Here is a 16,989-nt window from a genome sequence, read left to right as displayed (position 1 = left end):
CAATATTGAGGGGCGTTACTGCTTTTTGATCCATATGTGCATACCCAAAGCTATTTGCTACAGACTTTCAATTTTGATTTCATGTTCAGAAAAGCATCTACATTAGTCTCAATGCTCTTTAAAAATACATATAGAGAGAGAATGAAAACTTATATAGGTTGTCCTGGGTGCAAACTATTCAACGCTGCCACTCACTTCCATAGTGTCTTTGGAAAGATAAACTATCCAGTATACAAGGTTGAATCCTGCAAATGCAACTGGGAAGAGAATTCGAGAATACTGGTCAATTTTACTGGTGCCCCCAAAGTCTGGAGAGAGTGGTGGGGGTGTAAGAGGTGTAGGTTGTAAGATGGGTACTCTAGTAAGGACTTTGCTGGACTCAGAAGACGGAACTATTGGCAAGGTAAGAGAAGTGATCCTTTTCTTCAGATGGTACTTGGAATCCGGATGCTGTGGAAGAGAGACACAAATAGTCAGCCTGGGCAAAAGGATTTTGTTGTTAGTTGCCATCAGTTGATTCTGACTCATTTCATCCCTATATGTACACAGTAGAACTTGCTCTATAGGGTTTTCAGACCTTTCAGAAACAGATCACCAGGGCTACTTTCTTAGGTACCTCCTGGTGGGTTTGAACTGCCGATCTTTTGGTTAGTAGTTGAGTACTTAATTGTTTGAGTTACCCAGAGACTGCTAGGTAAAAGGACAGTGACCACCTATCTAATCTTCCTTGTTTTGATCATTGACACATATTTGTTATTCACCTACAATGTAAGGAAAGACAATAAAAAACTCTTCATAGTATTTAGTGGTACTATTTTACCTAGGAATGGATAAAACCCAAACTCTTAAAAGAAAACAAAAATTCATTTGCTTCCATCCAACACTGTATTCTATAATTCAATAAATCAGCTATTGATGCCAAGCATGTTCCATGTCCCAGAAACTGTGCTGAACATTATACCGTTACATAGAGATGAACCAAATTGCAAAGGCATATCTGCTTCCTGGCTACACATTTTCCTGTGGAACAATGGGGGTGGACAATGGGGTGAGAGGTTCTAATTTGGCATAAGTGGGGAATTAGTTAATACAAGAAAATAACAACTCCATTAATAGATATTATTCTTCTATTCTCAACTTACATTTTCAAACACTCATTTTAGTTAGAAACAAATCAGATAAGAAATAAAATAAAAATGAGACCTTGTATGTTAAAGGCAAGTGGAAAAGCCTAACTGCCTTTAAATTGGTGAGAAGACTGCTCATCCCTTGAAATATGCCTGCCTTTTTTTTTTTTTTTTATCCCCAGAGGTTCTAGATTGCTTTCTCCTTCCCATTCAGAACTTCTCCAACGGTCACCTTAGATCTTAAGTCATTAAAATCCATTTACTAACCTCAGAGTTGTTATAGGTTATTTTCTATTGTTAGACTTTCTGTCCTACTAAAGACAACCAATTTTATTCTTGAATGGTGTGCTTAGTCCATTAATTGATAGGTGAGAAGGCTGGGAAGTGCCTTGGTCAAGGACAACAGCTAGGTAAAAAAACCCAATGACCAATTTCAGTGCTTATTTCATCCCACCATTTTCTCATTTCTATTCTAAAGTATCAGACCTAGCTCAGAGACTCTGATTAGGTTTGATTTACGTTCCTTCCAGTGTTATTGGAGTCTAGAGGTCTCCTTTTCTTGTATATATCTTGGAATAGGCCCTCTCCTTGTAGCCAGGTTGTCCTTGCTGAGTCCCTGCTTTTAACCCACTTGCTGTACATTATCCCTGAACCTGTAAAATGACCTTGTTTCCTCCCTGGCAGCAAAATCACCACTTTGCTGCCTGACAGGTATGTTACTCATATGGGCCAACTCCTGTGGCTTTAGCCACCAACCCAGCAGCAACAGGAAGAGGCAGTTGTCTCCCTGGTGCTAGTTCAGCCGCAGGACAAGAATGACCCACCCATGTAGTGGTATTGGGATTACAGGACACAACAATTCAAAGACCCTATTCTCTCTATTTTCTCATCTTGAATATTGCTGTTTTGTTTGCCATAGAAGTGACTGAGTAAATAACAATAGGCATCCTAGAGAGTTCAGGCCCGCTGTGCTTCTAGGAGACATGGAGAAATCTGTTTCTTCACCAAAAGCAACACTGAATCTGTGTCATCAAGTGAGACTTGACGTGACCATGGCAAATTTTATGCAAAGAATATATTTCTAGTTTATTTATTGGTCCAGTACTGTTGTAGGTTCTCTGGGAAATCATAGGTCTTAGAGGTAGAAAAAAGAAGAAAATAGTTACTTTTGAGTTGATTCCAACTCATGGCAATACTGTTCGTCCTAGTAGAACTGTGCTCCATAGGGTTTTAAATGGCTGTGACCTTTTGGAAGTAGACTGTCAGGTCTTTCTTCTAAGGTACCTCTGGATGGATTTGAACCACCAAACTTTTGGTTAGTGATCAAGAGCTTAAATATTTGTACCACCCAGGGACTCCTTGAAGGTAGAAGACAGTTTAAAATAACAGATAATCTAATCTGCTGATCCAGGAGAGGAAATTAATGACATGTTGTATTGAAAATATGTGATAGCTAAAGATTACCACACCCAGGTCACGAGATGGTATGTGTACAGGACCAGGACTCACAGTATATTTGTCTCAATGCATGCTGCCTCTCTGAAAGATGAAACACAGCACCATCTTCCAAGAGCTTTCTATCATGTTTCTCAGACTAATTTGAATGTCATTAAAATATTCTCCACCTGAAAGAGCAAAATGCGTCACTGTTCCATTCTTTTCAAATCCTCTCCACTGGTAAAATTTCTGAGGGTCATGATAGAATAGCCTTCAGAGCAGAAGACTTTCTTTCTAGACACAGCTTGATTTTTAATAACTTGCATTACCTGTCTGAAACACATATTTTTTTCTTTTTTAAAGAAAGGAAGACAGACATTCCTAGTTCACTAGAATTAAAAAAGTGATTGCAAAATATAATGTATTTCAAAAACGTAAGGCAGTGTTTTTGTTTTTTTTTTTTGGTTATTTGTTTGTTTTTTTTGTCTTTCTTAAATTGTCTTTCTTAGAGTTGTGGAAAAAGAAGTTCTTAGTGAATCTCTTGGCATTGTCGAATGGACTTATGATGTCCTAGAGTTAAAGGACGCCATTCAGAACCAATACCATGATGAATTTAAGCACAATGACATTAACCTGGGTGGGTTTACAATAAGATTCCACTTTCTCCATCTAGTTTCCCAAACTAGATCTATGGGAAGTTGGCCTAGGGATGAAGAGGAGAGGAGCATCAGAAAGCCCTAGACTCCATATCTACCAGTTACCTGTTAAATGACCTGGACATGTCATATATTCTCCCAAGGTTCAAGTTCCCACCTCTAAAACGATGGTGATTTTTATCTCCCTTGTAACTTTTTTTGTTTTTTTAAAGCACTTGAGAAAATGTATGTAACTATTTTTTTCCTCAACAAGTCTTAGCTATGACTTAAAAAAAAAATTGTTTTATGCACAACATACCTGTACTGCTCATCCTCCCTGCTCACATGCCTTTACTTTATATCTTCTTCACATGGAGTAACCTTCCTCTACCATTCAATCTTTAAATGCCCTTCATAACTTTTGATACTGAACTCAAGAGCCATCTGACATTACTGATTAGCCCACCCTTTGTACATGTTTCTGCCTACTTAGCCATTATAACTCTTCTAGCTGTTATCACATTTTCCCTTATAAGTATAATTAATCATTTCTGTAGTGCTTTATCTCCTTTCCTAGTATTTCTATAACCTTAATAATAGAGGACATATTATTTTCATATGTGAGTGCTCCGAAGTGGCTAGCCAGTGTTTAGAGAATAGTAGATGATCAATAAATATAGTCTGAATGAACAGATGAATAAAAATTTAAACATTTTTTCTGATTTTTCTCAAAAGTTGGAGGAGTAGGCAAAAAGAAAGGAACAAAATGTTTTATTACATTGTATTTTAACGTATTTTTATACTATGTGTACCATTTCTAAATGCTTACTTGTGATTAGCACTGCTAGGCACTTCATATGTATTATCTCATTTATTCCTTGCAAAAATCTATGAGGTAAATACCATTATTTTCATTTTAGAGATGGAGGATTGGAAGGTTAAGCAGGGAGCTTATACACGTAATAAGTGGCAAGGCCTGGATTCAACTCCTCTCAGACCCTAAAGATCATTCATTTAACAAGTTTCCACATCAGTTTTAGTGTTTGGAGCAGGGTTTCTCAACTTCAACACTATTGACATTTTGAACTGCGTAATTCTTTGTCATGTAGGCTGTTCAGTGCATTGTAGGATGTTTAACAGCATCCTTAGCCTCTACCCACTAAATGCCAGTAGCACCCTCCCCCAAGCCACGACAAACAAAAATATCTCCATATATTGCCATATGTACCTCGTAGGTGGTGATGGGGGAGAAGGACCCTGGTTGAGAGTCATTGGTTTAGAATCATAACTTGCTTACTGCCCAGTAGTAATTGGACAAATTTATAGCAAGAAGAAAATACAATATGCCGAACGAAATGCAAAAGGCCCGGCTAACCCACACTCTGGATAATCAGCTCTTGGATAATTGGGAATTGGCAGGATGAGAAAACTGGACACCAATTGAGAAGAAACACATTGAATTTCTCCAGTGAAAAGGAAGCCAATTTTGCAAGCCGTTTAAGCTACAGGTTTGTTTCAGACCCTGCTTGCTCTATTGTAAGCCCTGCAGCTTCAGCTGATGGGAAAATAGGCTTTTGTCAGAGTCCAGATGAGGGCTCAGCTTGGGGTTGTCACTGTTTTGAGTGGAACACCTGTGGTTTTGAATTTTTCCAGGGCTCCCTGCTGATGAGTGCCATCCTGCCTTGGGTATTTTTAGAGCACTACTTTGTTTTAAGTAATGCCACATTGCAAAGGTACTTTGAGTCAAACTGGACATTATGACAATCAGTTATGTGATGTAAGTATAAGACATTTGGGAAGTATTTAGGGCAATTTTGATATAGCATTTAAAAAAAAACACTGCCGTCAAGTTGATTCCAACTCATAGTGATTCTATAGGACACAGTAGAACTGCCCCATAGGGTTTCCTAGGCTGTAAATCTTTATGGAAGGAGATTGCCACAATCTTCCTCCTGCAGAGTAAGTAGTGGGTTTGAACCATCAACCTTTCAGTTTGCAGCTGAGTTCTTTAACCAATGTGCCACCGAGACTCCTCGACATAACCTTTAGTGGGTCTAATATACTAATGGGTAGGGTCACCTTTCAGTAGAATACTCTCACTCAGCCTGTATTACTCAAGGAACAAACAAAGAACCTGGTTTTAGAACCAGGGAAGCAGAAAAAAAACCAAACCCAGTGCCGTCGAGTCGATTCCCACTCATAGCGACCCTACAGGAGAGAGTAGAACTGCCCCATAGAGTTTCCAAGGAGTGCCTGGCAGATTCAAACTGCCGACCCTTTGGTTAGCAGCCATAGCACTTAACCACTATGCCACCAGGGTTTTCCAGTGAAGCAGGGGCACCAAAAATAAAGGAAAATATATATATTTTTAGAACACATGGTATTTGATATTTTTTAAAAGCATCACCTTAATCATTATGGAGGGAAATGAGAGTTCTGTTGGATTTACTTACATATACTTTTACAGTTCATAGAGCTGAGAGCAGAGATGACTCCAGAATTTCTACATAGTAGTGTATTGGCATCAATGTAGTATGATAGTAGTACTGGAAGACATGCCTAGGAATCATACTGCAATATTTGGAGGGGGTAGGATGGAAAAGTGTTCAGTGAGAATTTTACAGAAGGGATGGGGAAAGAGTTAGCCACCTACTCCCTCATCTAGTCTACCCCACTCTCCCCATAAGTCATGCAATGGCATAATCACTGAGAAGGGGCACCATTATCTTTCTGGTATCTAGAGTCTCAGAAGGTCTTAACCCTGTTTTAAACAGAAGATTTCTAGGGAGGACTCAACTCTGTTTTAAACAGAAGATTTCTAGGAAGTAATGATATAATCAAAGACATCTTGACAAAATTTGGAGCAGAGGTGTATCTTTCGGTAACCTATCCTTTCGAGCTCTCTACATAGGTGGAGGACAACATGGTAATGGCCCAGCAGACATCTTCACCTTGAAGAAGACAGAACATATGTCTTATTTCTTTCTTTATAACCATATTTCTAGCAATTGGTTTAGTGCTTCTAGCAGTGCCAAGCTCATCTTTCTGTTTTCAGCTTAGACATTACTTCCCCCAGAAGTGATGACCCCTCCAGGCTGAGTTAGATGTTCTTGCTCTGTTTTTCTACAGCCTACTATGCGTTCCCAACCACAAGCTTTATCACAACATACTGTTATGACTCACTGATTCTCCTCTATTACTACTAGACAAGAAGCTCCATGAGGGAACAGGCCCTCTTGATTTTACTCACCAATATAGCCTCACTATTTTTTTTTTTTTTTAATTTTACATAGGGCCTGGCACATAAAACCACTTAATGAGTACTTATGGTAGGAATGATTCAATGAATAAACATATGTACAATAAATGGCTACCAAATGAAGACAAGAAAGAAAAATAAAATGAATAAACAATATATAGTTATTGTCCTGAGTAATGAAATTTTGCTCCATTTTGTATGCAAGTAATTTACGAGTATCGTCACAATCCCCGTGGAGAAGAGATGCCACATTGGATGTGGGGGGAGCACATTCTTTCTTAGGAAACTAGTGTTGAGGGTGTTGACCTTTAAAATAACAAGGAAGATAGCAAACCCTCCAAAAGGAGGCTGAGGTCCAAATTTGGTCTTATGTGCAGTATAGGTAGACAACAGACACATATTGGGTTTTGAAACCATGAAGACAGGAATAACTCTCTAATGCCAAGATAGCATACCAGATTTAAAACATAAATAAAACCAAAAAACCAAACCAAACAAAAAACCAAGGAAAGACACCATATAAGCAGGAAAGGAGCTATGAACAATTTCTTAAAATCTAAAAATAAAATAAAATCTCCAATTCCAAATGCTTTAAAAACAGAGAGATAATGAGGCTATCAGTCACTTCTAAGAATATAGCTTTTAAGGAGTAATTTATTTGTTTTTTCTGGTTTGAGAACAAGGTTTTAAAAGTCCAAGTTTTCTTTGTCACCATTGCATTAAATTTCAAGGTCAAAATCAAATTGATAAAAGTATTAAACTTTTCCCCCACATCCATTCTAAGTATTTTCCTGTGGAAAGTAGTAGGCACATCAAAATATACAACTTGCAATCACATGAAATATCCAAGTACTTATTCACATTTTGACATCACCACATTAGTTTTCCATTTCAACGTTCAACTTATTCAAATAATGTTATTTCGATTACAACTGCATTTTTAAATGCCATGGTATTTTGAAAGAAAAAAAATGGCCATACAATCCTAGTAAACCATTGTGTTGTGTAAATTGCAAATATGCAGTTTACGTTTGTTCCTCTATGTTAAAAAAAAAAAAAAATGTTACCTACGGCAAATTACTAAGTTTTGGCATGAAAAAAATAAAATGTAAATGTTCCATGTAATAACCTATGCTTATTTTTGTTACCTTCAAGATTTACCTTGTTTTGGTTCTTTTTGTTTTTATTTGAGCTAGACTTTTAGAAACAAAACTCTCTTCTTCATTACCTTGAAATATTTTAAGCCAGGTTCAGAAAATAACTTTTCATAAAAATAAATAATAATAACATATAAGGAAAAAAAGAGCTTTGTGATGATTTAAATCTAATTTTTATCCAGCTTTCCCAAGGACCTGCTCATTATATGTTACTATTTTGGAGTTGTATGAGATGGTTTATATGAAGACTTGAGAATGAGAATCTTGAATTTCATCTTATTAATAAAGTATAACTTTAAAATAAAAGCCTGAGGGGATGATAACTCTATGTTATCTCTGAGGATTTGAAATCATATTTTTCTCAGCACTATATATTCCAAGAGAGTTGAAGTACAGAATTTTGTCTTTTTATTTCTGTATCTGATAAATAAGCATATTCAAAGTTATTGGAGCTACCTTTCTTCACAAATTCCTTTTGTTTTTACTGTAATTTTTCAAATGAGAAACTGGTAAACTGAATGCTGATAAATATTAATTCTTCTTTATAGGTGTATGTTAAGGAAAATAAATGGCCTTTGAACAATATGCAAATTATATATCTGTAAACATATAGATAGCTTATAATAGAAGCCATTTATTTTTATAAATGTAAAATATTTCTTAAAATATATCTCCTTAAGAGCATGGTATTCAAATAGTTTGGGCTGGGTCTTCAGGCTAGCATATTGTAGTTACAAAATGTATTATTTTGATGACCTTTTAAGCCACATATGCATTAAGAAAGCATCATTGAGTTAAGGGGAGAAGGTTAAGAGTGACCTTGCCCACATTCTAAAAATGTTTTGTCCAGGGGTGTGTTCCCTGCCATATTTCAGCTTTTGAAGAATTACTGGGGAAAGAAGGGGCTCAGCCTCCTTAATGTTCTGGATATCAAGAAATCTGTACTCAAGTCTTAATTTTGCTGTCAAGTAGTAGCTAACATTTTTATCTTGAGGCTCTATTTTTTTCATCTAAAATGATCTCATTAGCGTGGATCACTGGAGGGAAAATGTTTGTTTTTAATTAGGACTAATTCAAGAAAAGAAACCCTGGTTAAGAGCTACCCCTACTAACCGAAAGGTTGGCAATTTGAATCCACCACGCACTCTTTGGAAACCGTATGGCACAGTTCTACTCTGTCCCATAGGGTCGTTATGAGTTGGAATCTACTGGACGGCAATGGGTTTGGTTTTATTTATTTATTTATTTGGTTTAATTCAAGAAAAAAATTAAATTATGTATTTCATTTTTTTTATGGCAATAGCCTTATCACACTCCTTGGAGAAAATGTAAATTTTTAAAGTTTGTTAGTGTATCAAACAGAAAAATTCAATTAAAAAATTACCTTTTTAATTTAAACACTAAACTGCCTGGGTATTTGAAAGGTAAATCATGTATACCTTTATAATTTTTATCATAAAATTAAGCTAAGGGTTATATTCCAATGTAGGTGGGCTTCAAGTGGCTTTGAGATTTGGAAATGTTTACTAGAATCGATCATTATAAAGGAACTTCCAGTACAAAGTGTCTACATTATTCCATTTTGCAGAGCAAATTTTCCTTTTCTAAGAGCTACTGTTTGGCGTTTGTATTTAAATGGCAATTTATACTTATCAATGAGGTCTATACAGTAATCCAGTAAAAAAAAAAAAAAAAAAAAGCATGTGCAGCTTACCTGTCATGAAAATTTACTGATACATGAAATTGAAATTTGGGGTCACATTTATGGCCCTTCAATTATTAACACTAACTTTTTTTCTTAATTCAAAGACTTTTTGGTTCCAATGCTTACTATTGTAAATCTAAACTTATTTCTAACTGATTTTAAGCCTCTGAATAAAAGCTCATTAATCCACATGCATTTGATATAAGAATGTGAATATGAGACTTTTTTCCATGAATTGAATACTTCAGCTGAAGTTTATAGAAACTAATATTCATATCTTGCCCACATGAAATAGAGCAGCAAACAGATTTCTAACAAAAATTGCCCTCTTTTTTCTTTCTGACTCCAAAGCCTCATTAGAAACTTTTTTTCTTTCCCTAGTTTTTTTTTTTTTTTGGTTTTTTAGTTGGTATAAGTGAACCTGTTCAAAGGAAACATCTAAAAAGGCTAAGAAGAATTTTCTAGTCTCTTCTGGGTGCCTGGAATCTGCCAGTACTAAGGAGATTGCTAAAAGGAGCCTGCTAAACATTTACAGCAAAGATAAATGAAGCCCTCACTTTTGGGGCCAGAGTTTTGGAACTTGCGCTCAACTAAGACTACTTTTGGACTATTTAGCTGTTTGTGATTTTGGTTTGGGCTGCCTTTTCTTAAATGGTAGATAAATTAGAACAGTAAGCAATTACCAAAACAATCTTAGCTTCCAAGGGTTCCTTTGCTTTTGATATTGTCACTGGTGGTGGGGCTGCAATCTGTGCATTCCTCTTGGCCTCCTGGGTCTGAAGATTGGTGAAGTAGTTGACAGCGGCGAACTCAATCAGAGCAGAGAAGACAAAAGCAAAGCAAACAGCTATGAACCAATCCATGGCAGTTGCATACGACACTTTTGGCAAGGAGTGCCTGGCACTGATGCTCAGAGTGGTCATGGTTAAAACAGTGGTGATCCCTGAAATGAAAAAGAATAGGCAACTCAATATTATTATTTGTCATTTTATTAATAAGGTTAATAAGATTTATTAATAAGATAAAATAATTTTTGTCATCATTTTATTGTATTATAGTTTTTCACAGTTACTCTCACAGGTAGTATCATTTTTGTATCGTTCAATACCTAGTGCAGTGATTTGTACTTTGTTGTTCCTCAAAAAACATTTGTTGAATTGAATTAGTTTATTGTAATTTGAAGTTCTGAATAGTTCTTGTTTGCTGCTTGGGAAGACTAATAGCGAATTGTTGTCAATTAGGCAAAAGAAAAAAAAATGTAAATTTCTAATTAGTTTTGGTAGCTGATAATATCTTTGATCATATTTAAGTAGCCTATCTGGTCTGAACACTGACCATAAAATTAGGTGTCTCTTTTTTGTTGTTGTTGTTTGTTTATTTGTTTTAATTTCTAGGTGGCACAGTGTTTAAAGAGTTCGGCTGCTAATCGAAAGGTCGGCGGTCTGAACGCACCAGTGCAGAGAAGAATGTGGCAATCTGCTTCTGCGAAAGATTTACAGTCTTGGAAATCCTACTGGGCAATTCTATTCTGACCTGTAGAGTCACCATGAGTCAGAATTCACTTGATTGCAGTGGGTTTGTTTTTTTTTTTAGCCCGGTTTTAAGTTAAAAATTTACTCATGAGAAAATAACAATTTTATTACTCATGCACCAGTAGTTTTCCTTCTTGAATTATGACTTGGGAAATTTATGTAATTTGGACCTGTGTAATGTTGATGTTGATGGTCAATATATTTACACAGATATAGTTTACAAAAAAAAGAACTATTCTAAAAAATAAAAATTAAGGTTCAACTGAGATTTCAGTTTAATTCAGGTCTTCTCTATGAACTACTAAATTTATAATCACGAAAAACCAGAAAAAGTTGGAGTTTGTTACATTAATCAAACATTTAAAAGTTCACTGATGATATTTTGTAACAGCTCTCTTTCTTATTATTTTGTTCTGCTCCATCACAACTAGTAGTGATCCTAAACATCGTAAGTGGAACTATATGCTTAGGTTGAGCTATAGGTGATATGTAAATATTTTAGATGTACAAAACTGGCAATTTTGTATGGTTCAACCAAATAAGAGTGAGATATAGTTTATATCTTATTAACCTTTTGGTTTAGTGGATATATAAGTCAGTTTTTACCTGTCTGCTTTTTCTTTTGAAAAAGCAAGTGCAGATCAACAACTCTTAAGGAAAACACATGAAAGTCCTTGGAAACCAGCTAGAATTCCCATAGAGGCAAAATTTTTGTTGATTCACCACACCACTTGCTATAACATGAAGGTCATTTTACATGATACACGTGCCTGAATGAGGTAAGACTGTGTTGCCCTTGTGGATGGGAAAAACACAGATGTGAATATTCCCCTAAAATATACAAGCATTGAGAGGTGGTGGATGAACGCAAGGAGAGCAGAAACAGTGAGGCGTACCAAAGACAGTTCTTGCCGGGACAGACTCCTTATTAATCCAGAAAGACACCTGGGAAAGAATGACCGTCATAATGCACGGAGTATATATCTGTATCATGAAGTAGCCCATCTTTCTTTGCAAGTGGAAATAAACTGTCATTATTACGTATTCACCTGTTGAAAGACACGTATATCAGCATTATTGCTGTTGGCAGCATGCAAAAAGAATGCAACTGAAAATAAGTCATGCAGGTTTTACAATTAGCATGGGCTCGAAGAAAACAAAAAAAGGGCATATCTCAACGTATGACAAAGCCACTTGATCAGCAAATGATAGAGCAAAGGGACACAATTCATTATTTTCGGTGGGGTTCTTTGTGTCATATAAATACAACTCCTTCCAAGGTTCCGCAAACCTTTATGTGCACCTGGTTGCAAAATGAATTTTAAGCAAAGTTCCTCATCACTTCAAAACCAAGCAAAGCTGAGGATGGCCAATGCAGATGAAACAGGAATAGATAGTTTGAAAGCATGCTCTCTGTGATTTTGCAGGATTATAGTCATACATTGGTCACTTTCTTACCAGTGTTAGATTTAATTGTCTCACTAGATACTGTTTGTCCAATCAGATCATACTGGAGGAGGCTTGAAGATTCTTCTGGGACTTCTACAGAGTAAAGTGGTCCCTTTTTCCACGTATATATGATTTCACTTTTGGGGTAAGCATCTGAATTTTTTTGAAACAAATTGAACATAGCAGTGAATCTGACTAATTTTCTTTTTCTTTTTTTTTCAAAGCAAGCCTTGCTTATATAAAACAGAAGTAAAGACAAAAAATTTGCTTGAATGTTTTCCTTTAATCTGGATAACAAAAACCTGTGTCTATAAGATTCACTGACATAATTAATTAAGCATATTTCTGGGATCACACTGCATGTACCATAGTAATATCTCTTTTGCTTTCTAGTCTCTGACTACAACCAAATAATTCCATATCTTAAAAGCATTATTTGACTCTCAGAAGCTTTTTGTGACTTACAGCTGCCAAACTTGAGTGGACAAGCATGCCCATCCATAGGAAAGTTAACCAGCCTCATGGGACAGTCAGCATTGATAGTAAGCCTGGGTACATCAAAATAAATGGTTCTGAGTTAATATGCTGAGCAGATCACTTGAGCAGAGGAAACAGAACTGGGAGAACCTCACCTCATGGTATACAGAATGGTTCCGTTCTGCATGATTCTGAAGAGCTTATTAGGCGTTGTCATGTTATGAGCAATGGACTTTTTACCATTCCTGAAAAAAGTGTCAGGTGTCCAGATTTTACTGACCATCAAGTTATTCAAACTTAGAATCTCAGTTGGTCCCCCAAACTTCAACCTCTCATCAGTCCAAGTTTGGCGAAAGAAAACATCCATTGTATACTCCTAAGAGAAAAAAAATATATTCATGCAGGCTGGAGAGCTGCTTTGTTAGGAGGTTCGCTGGAAGTTCACTAGTTTTGTCTTTATACTAGTCTTTATATACCTTGTCATGAAACAATTCTTTATGACAATAACTTCCAAAGAAATCTATGATTTCAGTTAATTATTACTTTTCTCATACTTGGAAAGTTGGTGATACTATTATATAACACTGAATTGTTCAAGTTGTCCTCCTGACCTTGACCTTTCTCAACATTCTCACTCTATTTGTCCTGTCATCTATCTATTCAGTCATGGACCTATCTCTCTCTCCTTTTAATCTAGAAGAAAAATACATAAAAAAAAATTTATAATCTAGGCTTTGCACTGGCCTTCCCCCATTAGTTAGTCTAACAATTTCCCTTGGTATTTGGATTGCTTTCAATGGGATCTTTGTGCATCCCTGTATCCTTCAGTAAAGTTTCAAGAATAGATAAACTTTCCTTAATAAGCACACTATGGTGGCATATCATGATTATTTTATATTATTCTCAGAGCATATAAACGCAAATGTTACTATGATTACTATAAATTGAGCACCATTTAAATACGTGTAATCAAAATTATGAGTTTTGATTTGTGGCTTTCGTGAAATAACATTAAAAATCTTAAGATTTCTAACAGCCACTTCAAAAGTCAATTATAAATAACAACTTGTAATTATAACAAAACATGGCCAATAATGGCTTTGCCTATTTTATTTTCCTTTATGAGACCTATTACTGCAAGTAATAATTATATTTTAGTAATCTAATTTGACATAAAATAATCTAGGCTATAATATAGCTTTATTGTACAAAAACATGCTTTAAAAAGAGACACAAGAATACAACAAAATTCCAAGTATACCCAGAATAATAATACAGTAGAAAATGCTTAGTGGTTGTTTATACTTGGGTTGAGTCGGTTCATAAATGAAAAACATAATGTTAAAAAAAAAAAAATCTAGCATTCTGGATAACACTGATTCTCCTTTCTCCTCAAATTTTAAGACATTTTCTCTTTAATAAAGCTCTTTGTCTCTTTTGCTCCCCCTCCAATCTTTGTTTTATTCCCTTCCTTCTTCCCTCCTTCCCTTTCTCCCTTATCCCTTCTTTTTTTCCTTCTTTATTCTTTATTCTCTTCTTTTATTGTCAAATCAAAAAGCAGAAGACTTCGATAACTCTTTATCCAGAATTACATTCCCCTAATAAAATTTAATGATACGAGTCTTTAGAGATAGTTAAGTTTATTTAATGTTAGTGCTTGTATTTTAGTTTTAGGGGAAAACGCTACCTGAGATCTGTGAAAGAATATCATGATACACTTTGTTCTAGAAGACTAGCTCAGGTTTGTATTGCCATTTACTATAAATACCATCTTAGGAATCCTATAGCCATCTGCACCTGGAACAGAGCCTCAAGAACACCTACTGGTTCATGTGCAATGTGACAGGTAGAATGCATCAGCCTTTCCAAAAGCCCTTTACCGTTTTAATAATATATGCTGATACTGATAATCATGTACTATAAGAGACAGGGATGTTTTACATTTTATGGATGTCTTCAATATACTCTTATATGACATAGAATCTTTGCAGCTTTTTTTTTTCTCCTGTATCAACAAATTTGCTAGGACTTCACCAAAAAGAGGAAAACGTTTTCTCTGTAGCAAAGAATTCAGTGCACGATACATGGACAAAAAAGAGAATATAATCTTAAAAAGTCCCTCAGATTAATGAATCCAGGCCAAGTCCTTAGTGAGATGTGAAAGAGCTTAAGCCAGTAACCTACTCTAATGGCAGTGCCCTCCCAGTATGAGCACACATACTGCATCATGAATCTGAGCAGAACTTGGTGCCATTGTCCATTATTATTAGTTCTATGACCCAGCCCTCCTCTCTTAGGTACAAATCCCCGCATCCCTTCAAGCTCACTCACCATCTCCACATCTGACACTGGCCCAAAACTGGTCACATAAATGTCTGTTTTGACTTCGGTGACAGCACCTGAAAATAGTCCCGAGGGAGAAATTATCACCAATAGTGTTAAGGGAACAGAACTTACAACTCCACTGCAGAGCTCCTTCTCAGAGCCAGAATCCACAACTCTTCCTAATGCAATCACAACTCTTCATAATGTGCCTTTCAACTCTGAAAACTCTTATCAGTTGCCTGATTTTGAATGCATTCTGATCAAATTGAGGAAATATTAGGGAGTAGAAGAAAATGGGAGCGCTGGCGGCCCAGTGGTGAAGAACTTGGCTGCTAACCAAAAGGTCTGCAGTTTGACTCCACCAGACACTCCTTGGAAACCCAATGAAGTAGTTCTACTTTGTCTTAGAGAGTCACTGTGAGTCTGGTCATCTGGATGGCAACAGTTTTCTTTTTTTTTAAGAAGAAAACTAAGTAACCCTGGTGGCACAGTGGTTAAATCCTCAGCTGTTAACCGAAAGGCTTGTGGTTCAAACCCACCAGCTGCGCTTTGGGAGAAAGATGTAGCATTCTTTTTCTGCAAAAGATTTACAGCCTGGAAACCCTATGGGGCGGTTCTACTCTGCTCCATACAGTCTCTAGGAGTCAGAATTGACTGCACGACAATGTTTTAAAAATGGTAATATAGCTAATATATATTGATGGCTTAAATGGGCCACTTGCTAAAGTGTTTTACAAGGAGAATCTCATTCAACACTCACGCAATTCTATGAGGCAAGCACTGTTCATACACCCACACTACATTTGGGGAAACTGAGGCTTAGAAAGTTCAAATAACTTGCATAACGTCACTAATAGTGTAAGAGGCAGAGACTGGATGGGAACACTCATGGCCTCACTCCAGCACCCCTGCACTTTATCATTCTGCTAAACTAACTCCTTTATGATGCCTTGGGGTCTTGGGAGTATCTTGGGAGGGCAGTATAGAACAGGAGAGTTCAGGGGTTTGGTCTAGCAAGGATGTGGGCTCTCACCACCAAATCCCGGTCGCAGTCTATTATCGTAGCCTTCAAGCAGATTGTCCAGGATCCGGCTGATGTTCTGTGAGTATAGGTTTCCTTCTTCTTTGAGATTCCCCAGAGTGGTATCTAGCCTATGAATAGAAGGTCAATGGTACTCACTCTGACATTAGAGGAGATATGTGATACAGTCCACCCTAGTCCTCCCCATCACAAATACATGACTCACCACCCCTGGAATCTTCCGTGATTTGATCTGGCCTTTTTTTTTTTAACAGAAAAAAGCAGAAAATAATCTTACTCACCATAGAATAAAGTAGAGCCAGGGCAGAGGCGATGCCATCTTACCAAAACCAAAATGCCCCGTTCACCCTCCTCCTGGTATGCTCTTCCCTCCTACTACCTCCTCTTTGCCAATCAACGAGAGCAATCTTCCGAACCCCTCATATCCCTTTTCCTTGCTTGCTTCCAGTCAGTAATCCAATTGATAAGGAAGTTGTCAGAAAAACTTTGAGGTGGTTCTGTTGCTGTCCTCGTCCTTGTGGTCGTTTTTTCATATGGAACACGGTGGTCTGAATTCAGTCTTAGGTGACGTCCTGACTGACACTCAGTCTCCTCTGATTGACTTAGTTGGGAAATGAGAGTCTGAAGGGACAGTCCATGGTCGGAGAACAGTGACAATAATCAAATAAGGCGTTAGGCGAGATTAGAAGGAAGAAATCCACTGCTAGTTTTGGCATGGAATTAGCAGGGCCCTGTGAGGAAATCTGGAAAGCAGTGGCATCTTGCTGATTGAGATTATGTTCCAATGGGCTCAGCGTTTATTATTTCTATGGTTCACAGAAGGATTCCTGCACAGCTCTCACTG

General features: G+C 36.8%; 1 protein-coding gene across 1 annotated transcript; it reads right to left on the bottom strand.

Annotated features, from left to right (window-relative positions):
* Positions 1–174: 174 nt before the first annotated feature.
* On the bottom strand, positions 175–16,464 carry GABRA6 (gamma-aminobutyric acid type A receptor subunit alpha6). The gene is made up of 9 exons (XM_049874269.1): positions 16,427–16,464; positions 16,137–16,255; positions 15,110–15,177; positions 12,934–13,154; positions 12,767–12,849; positions 12,311–12,454; positions 11,749–11,901; positions 10,004–10,263; positions 175–450 (listed from the first exon to the last, which is right to left on the bottom strand). Exons 1-9 carry the CDS (start codon positions 16,462–16,464, stop codon positions 175–177), a joined length of 1,362 nt encoding a protein of 453 aa, XP_049730226.1.
* Positions 16,465–16,989: the final 525 nt, after the last annotated feature.

This window comes from Elephas maximus, chromosome 2 (genome assembly GCF_024166365.1).
Source record: "Elephas maximus indicus isolate mEleMax1 chromosome 2, mEleMax1 primary haplotype, whole genome shotgun sequence".
NCBI lineage: Eukaryota > Metazoa > Chordata > Mammalia > Proboscidea > Elephantidae > Elephas > Elephas maximus.
The sequence above is the reverse complement of the archived record's forward strand: the minus strand, read 5'-3'. Positions and strand labels throughout refer to the sequence as shown.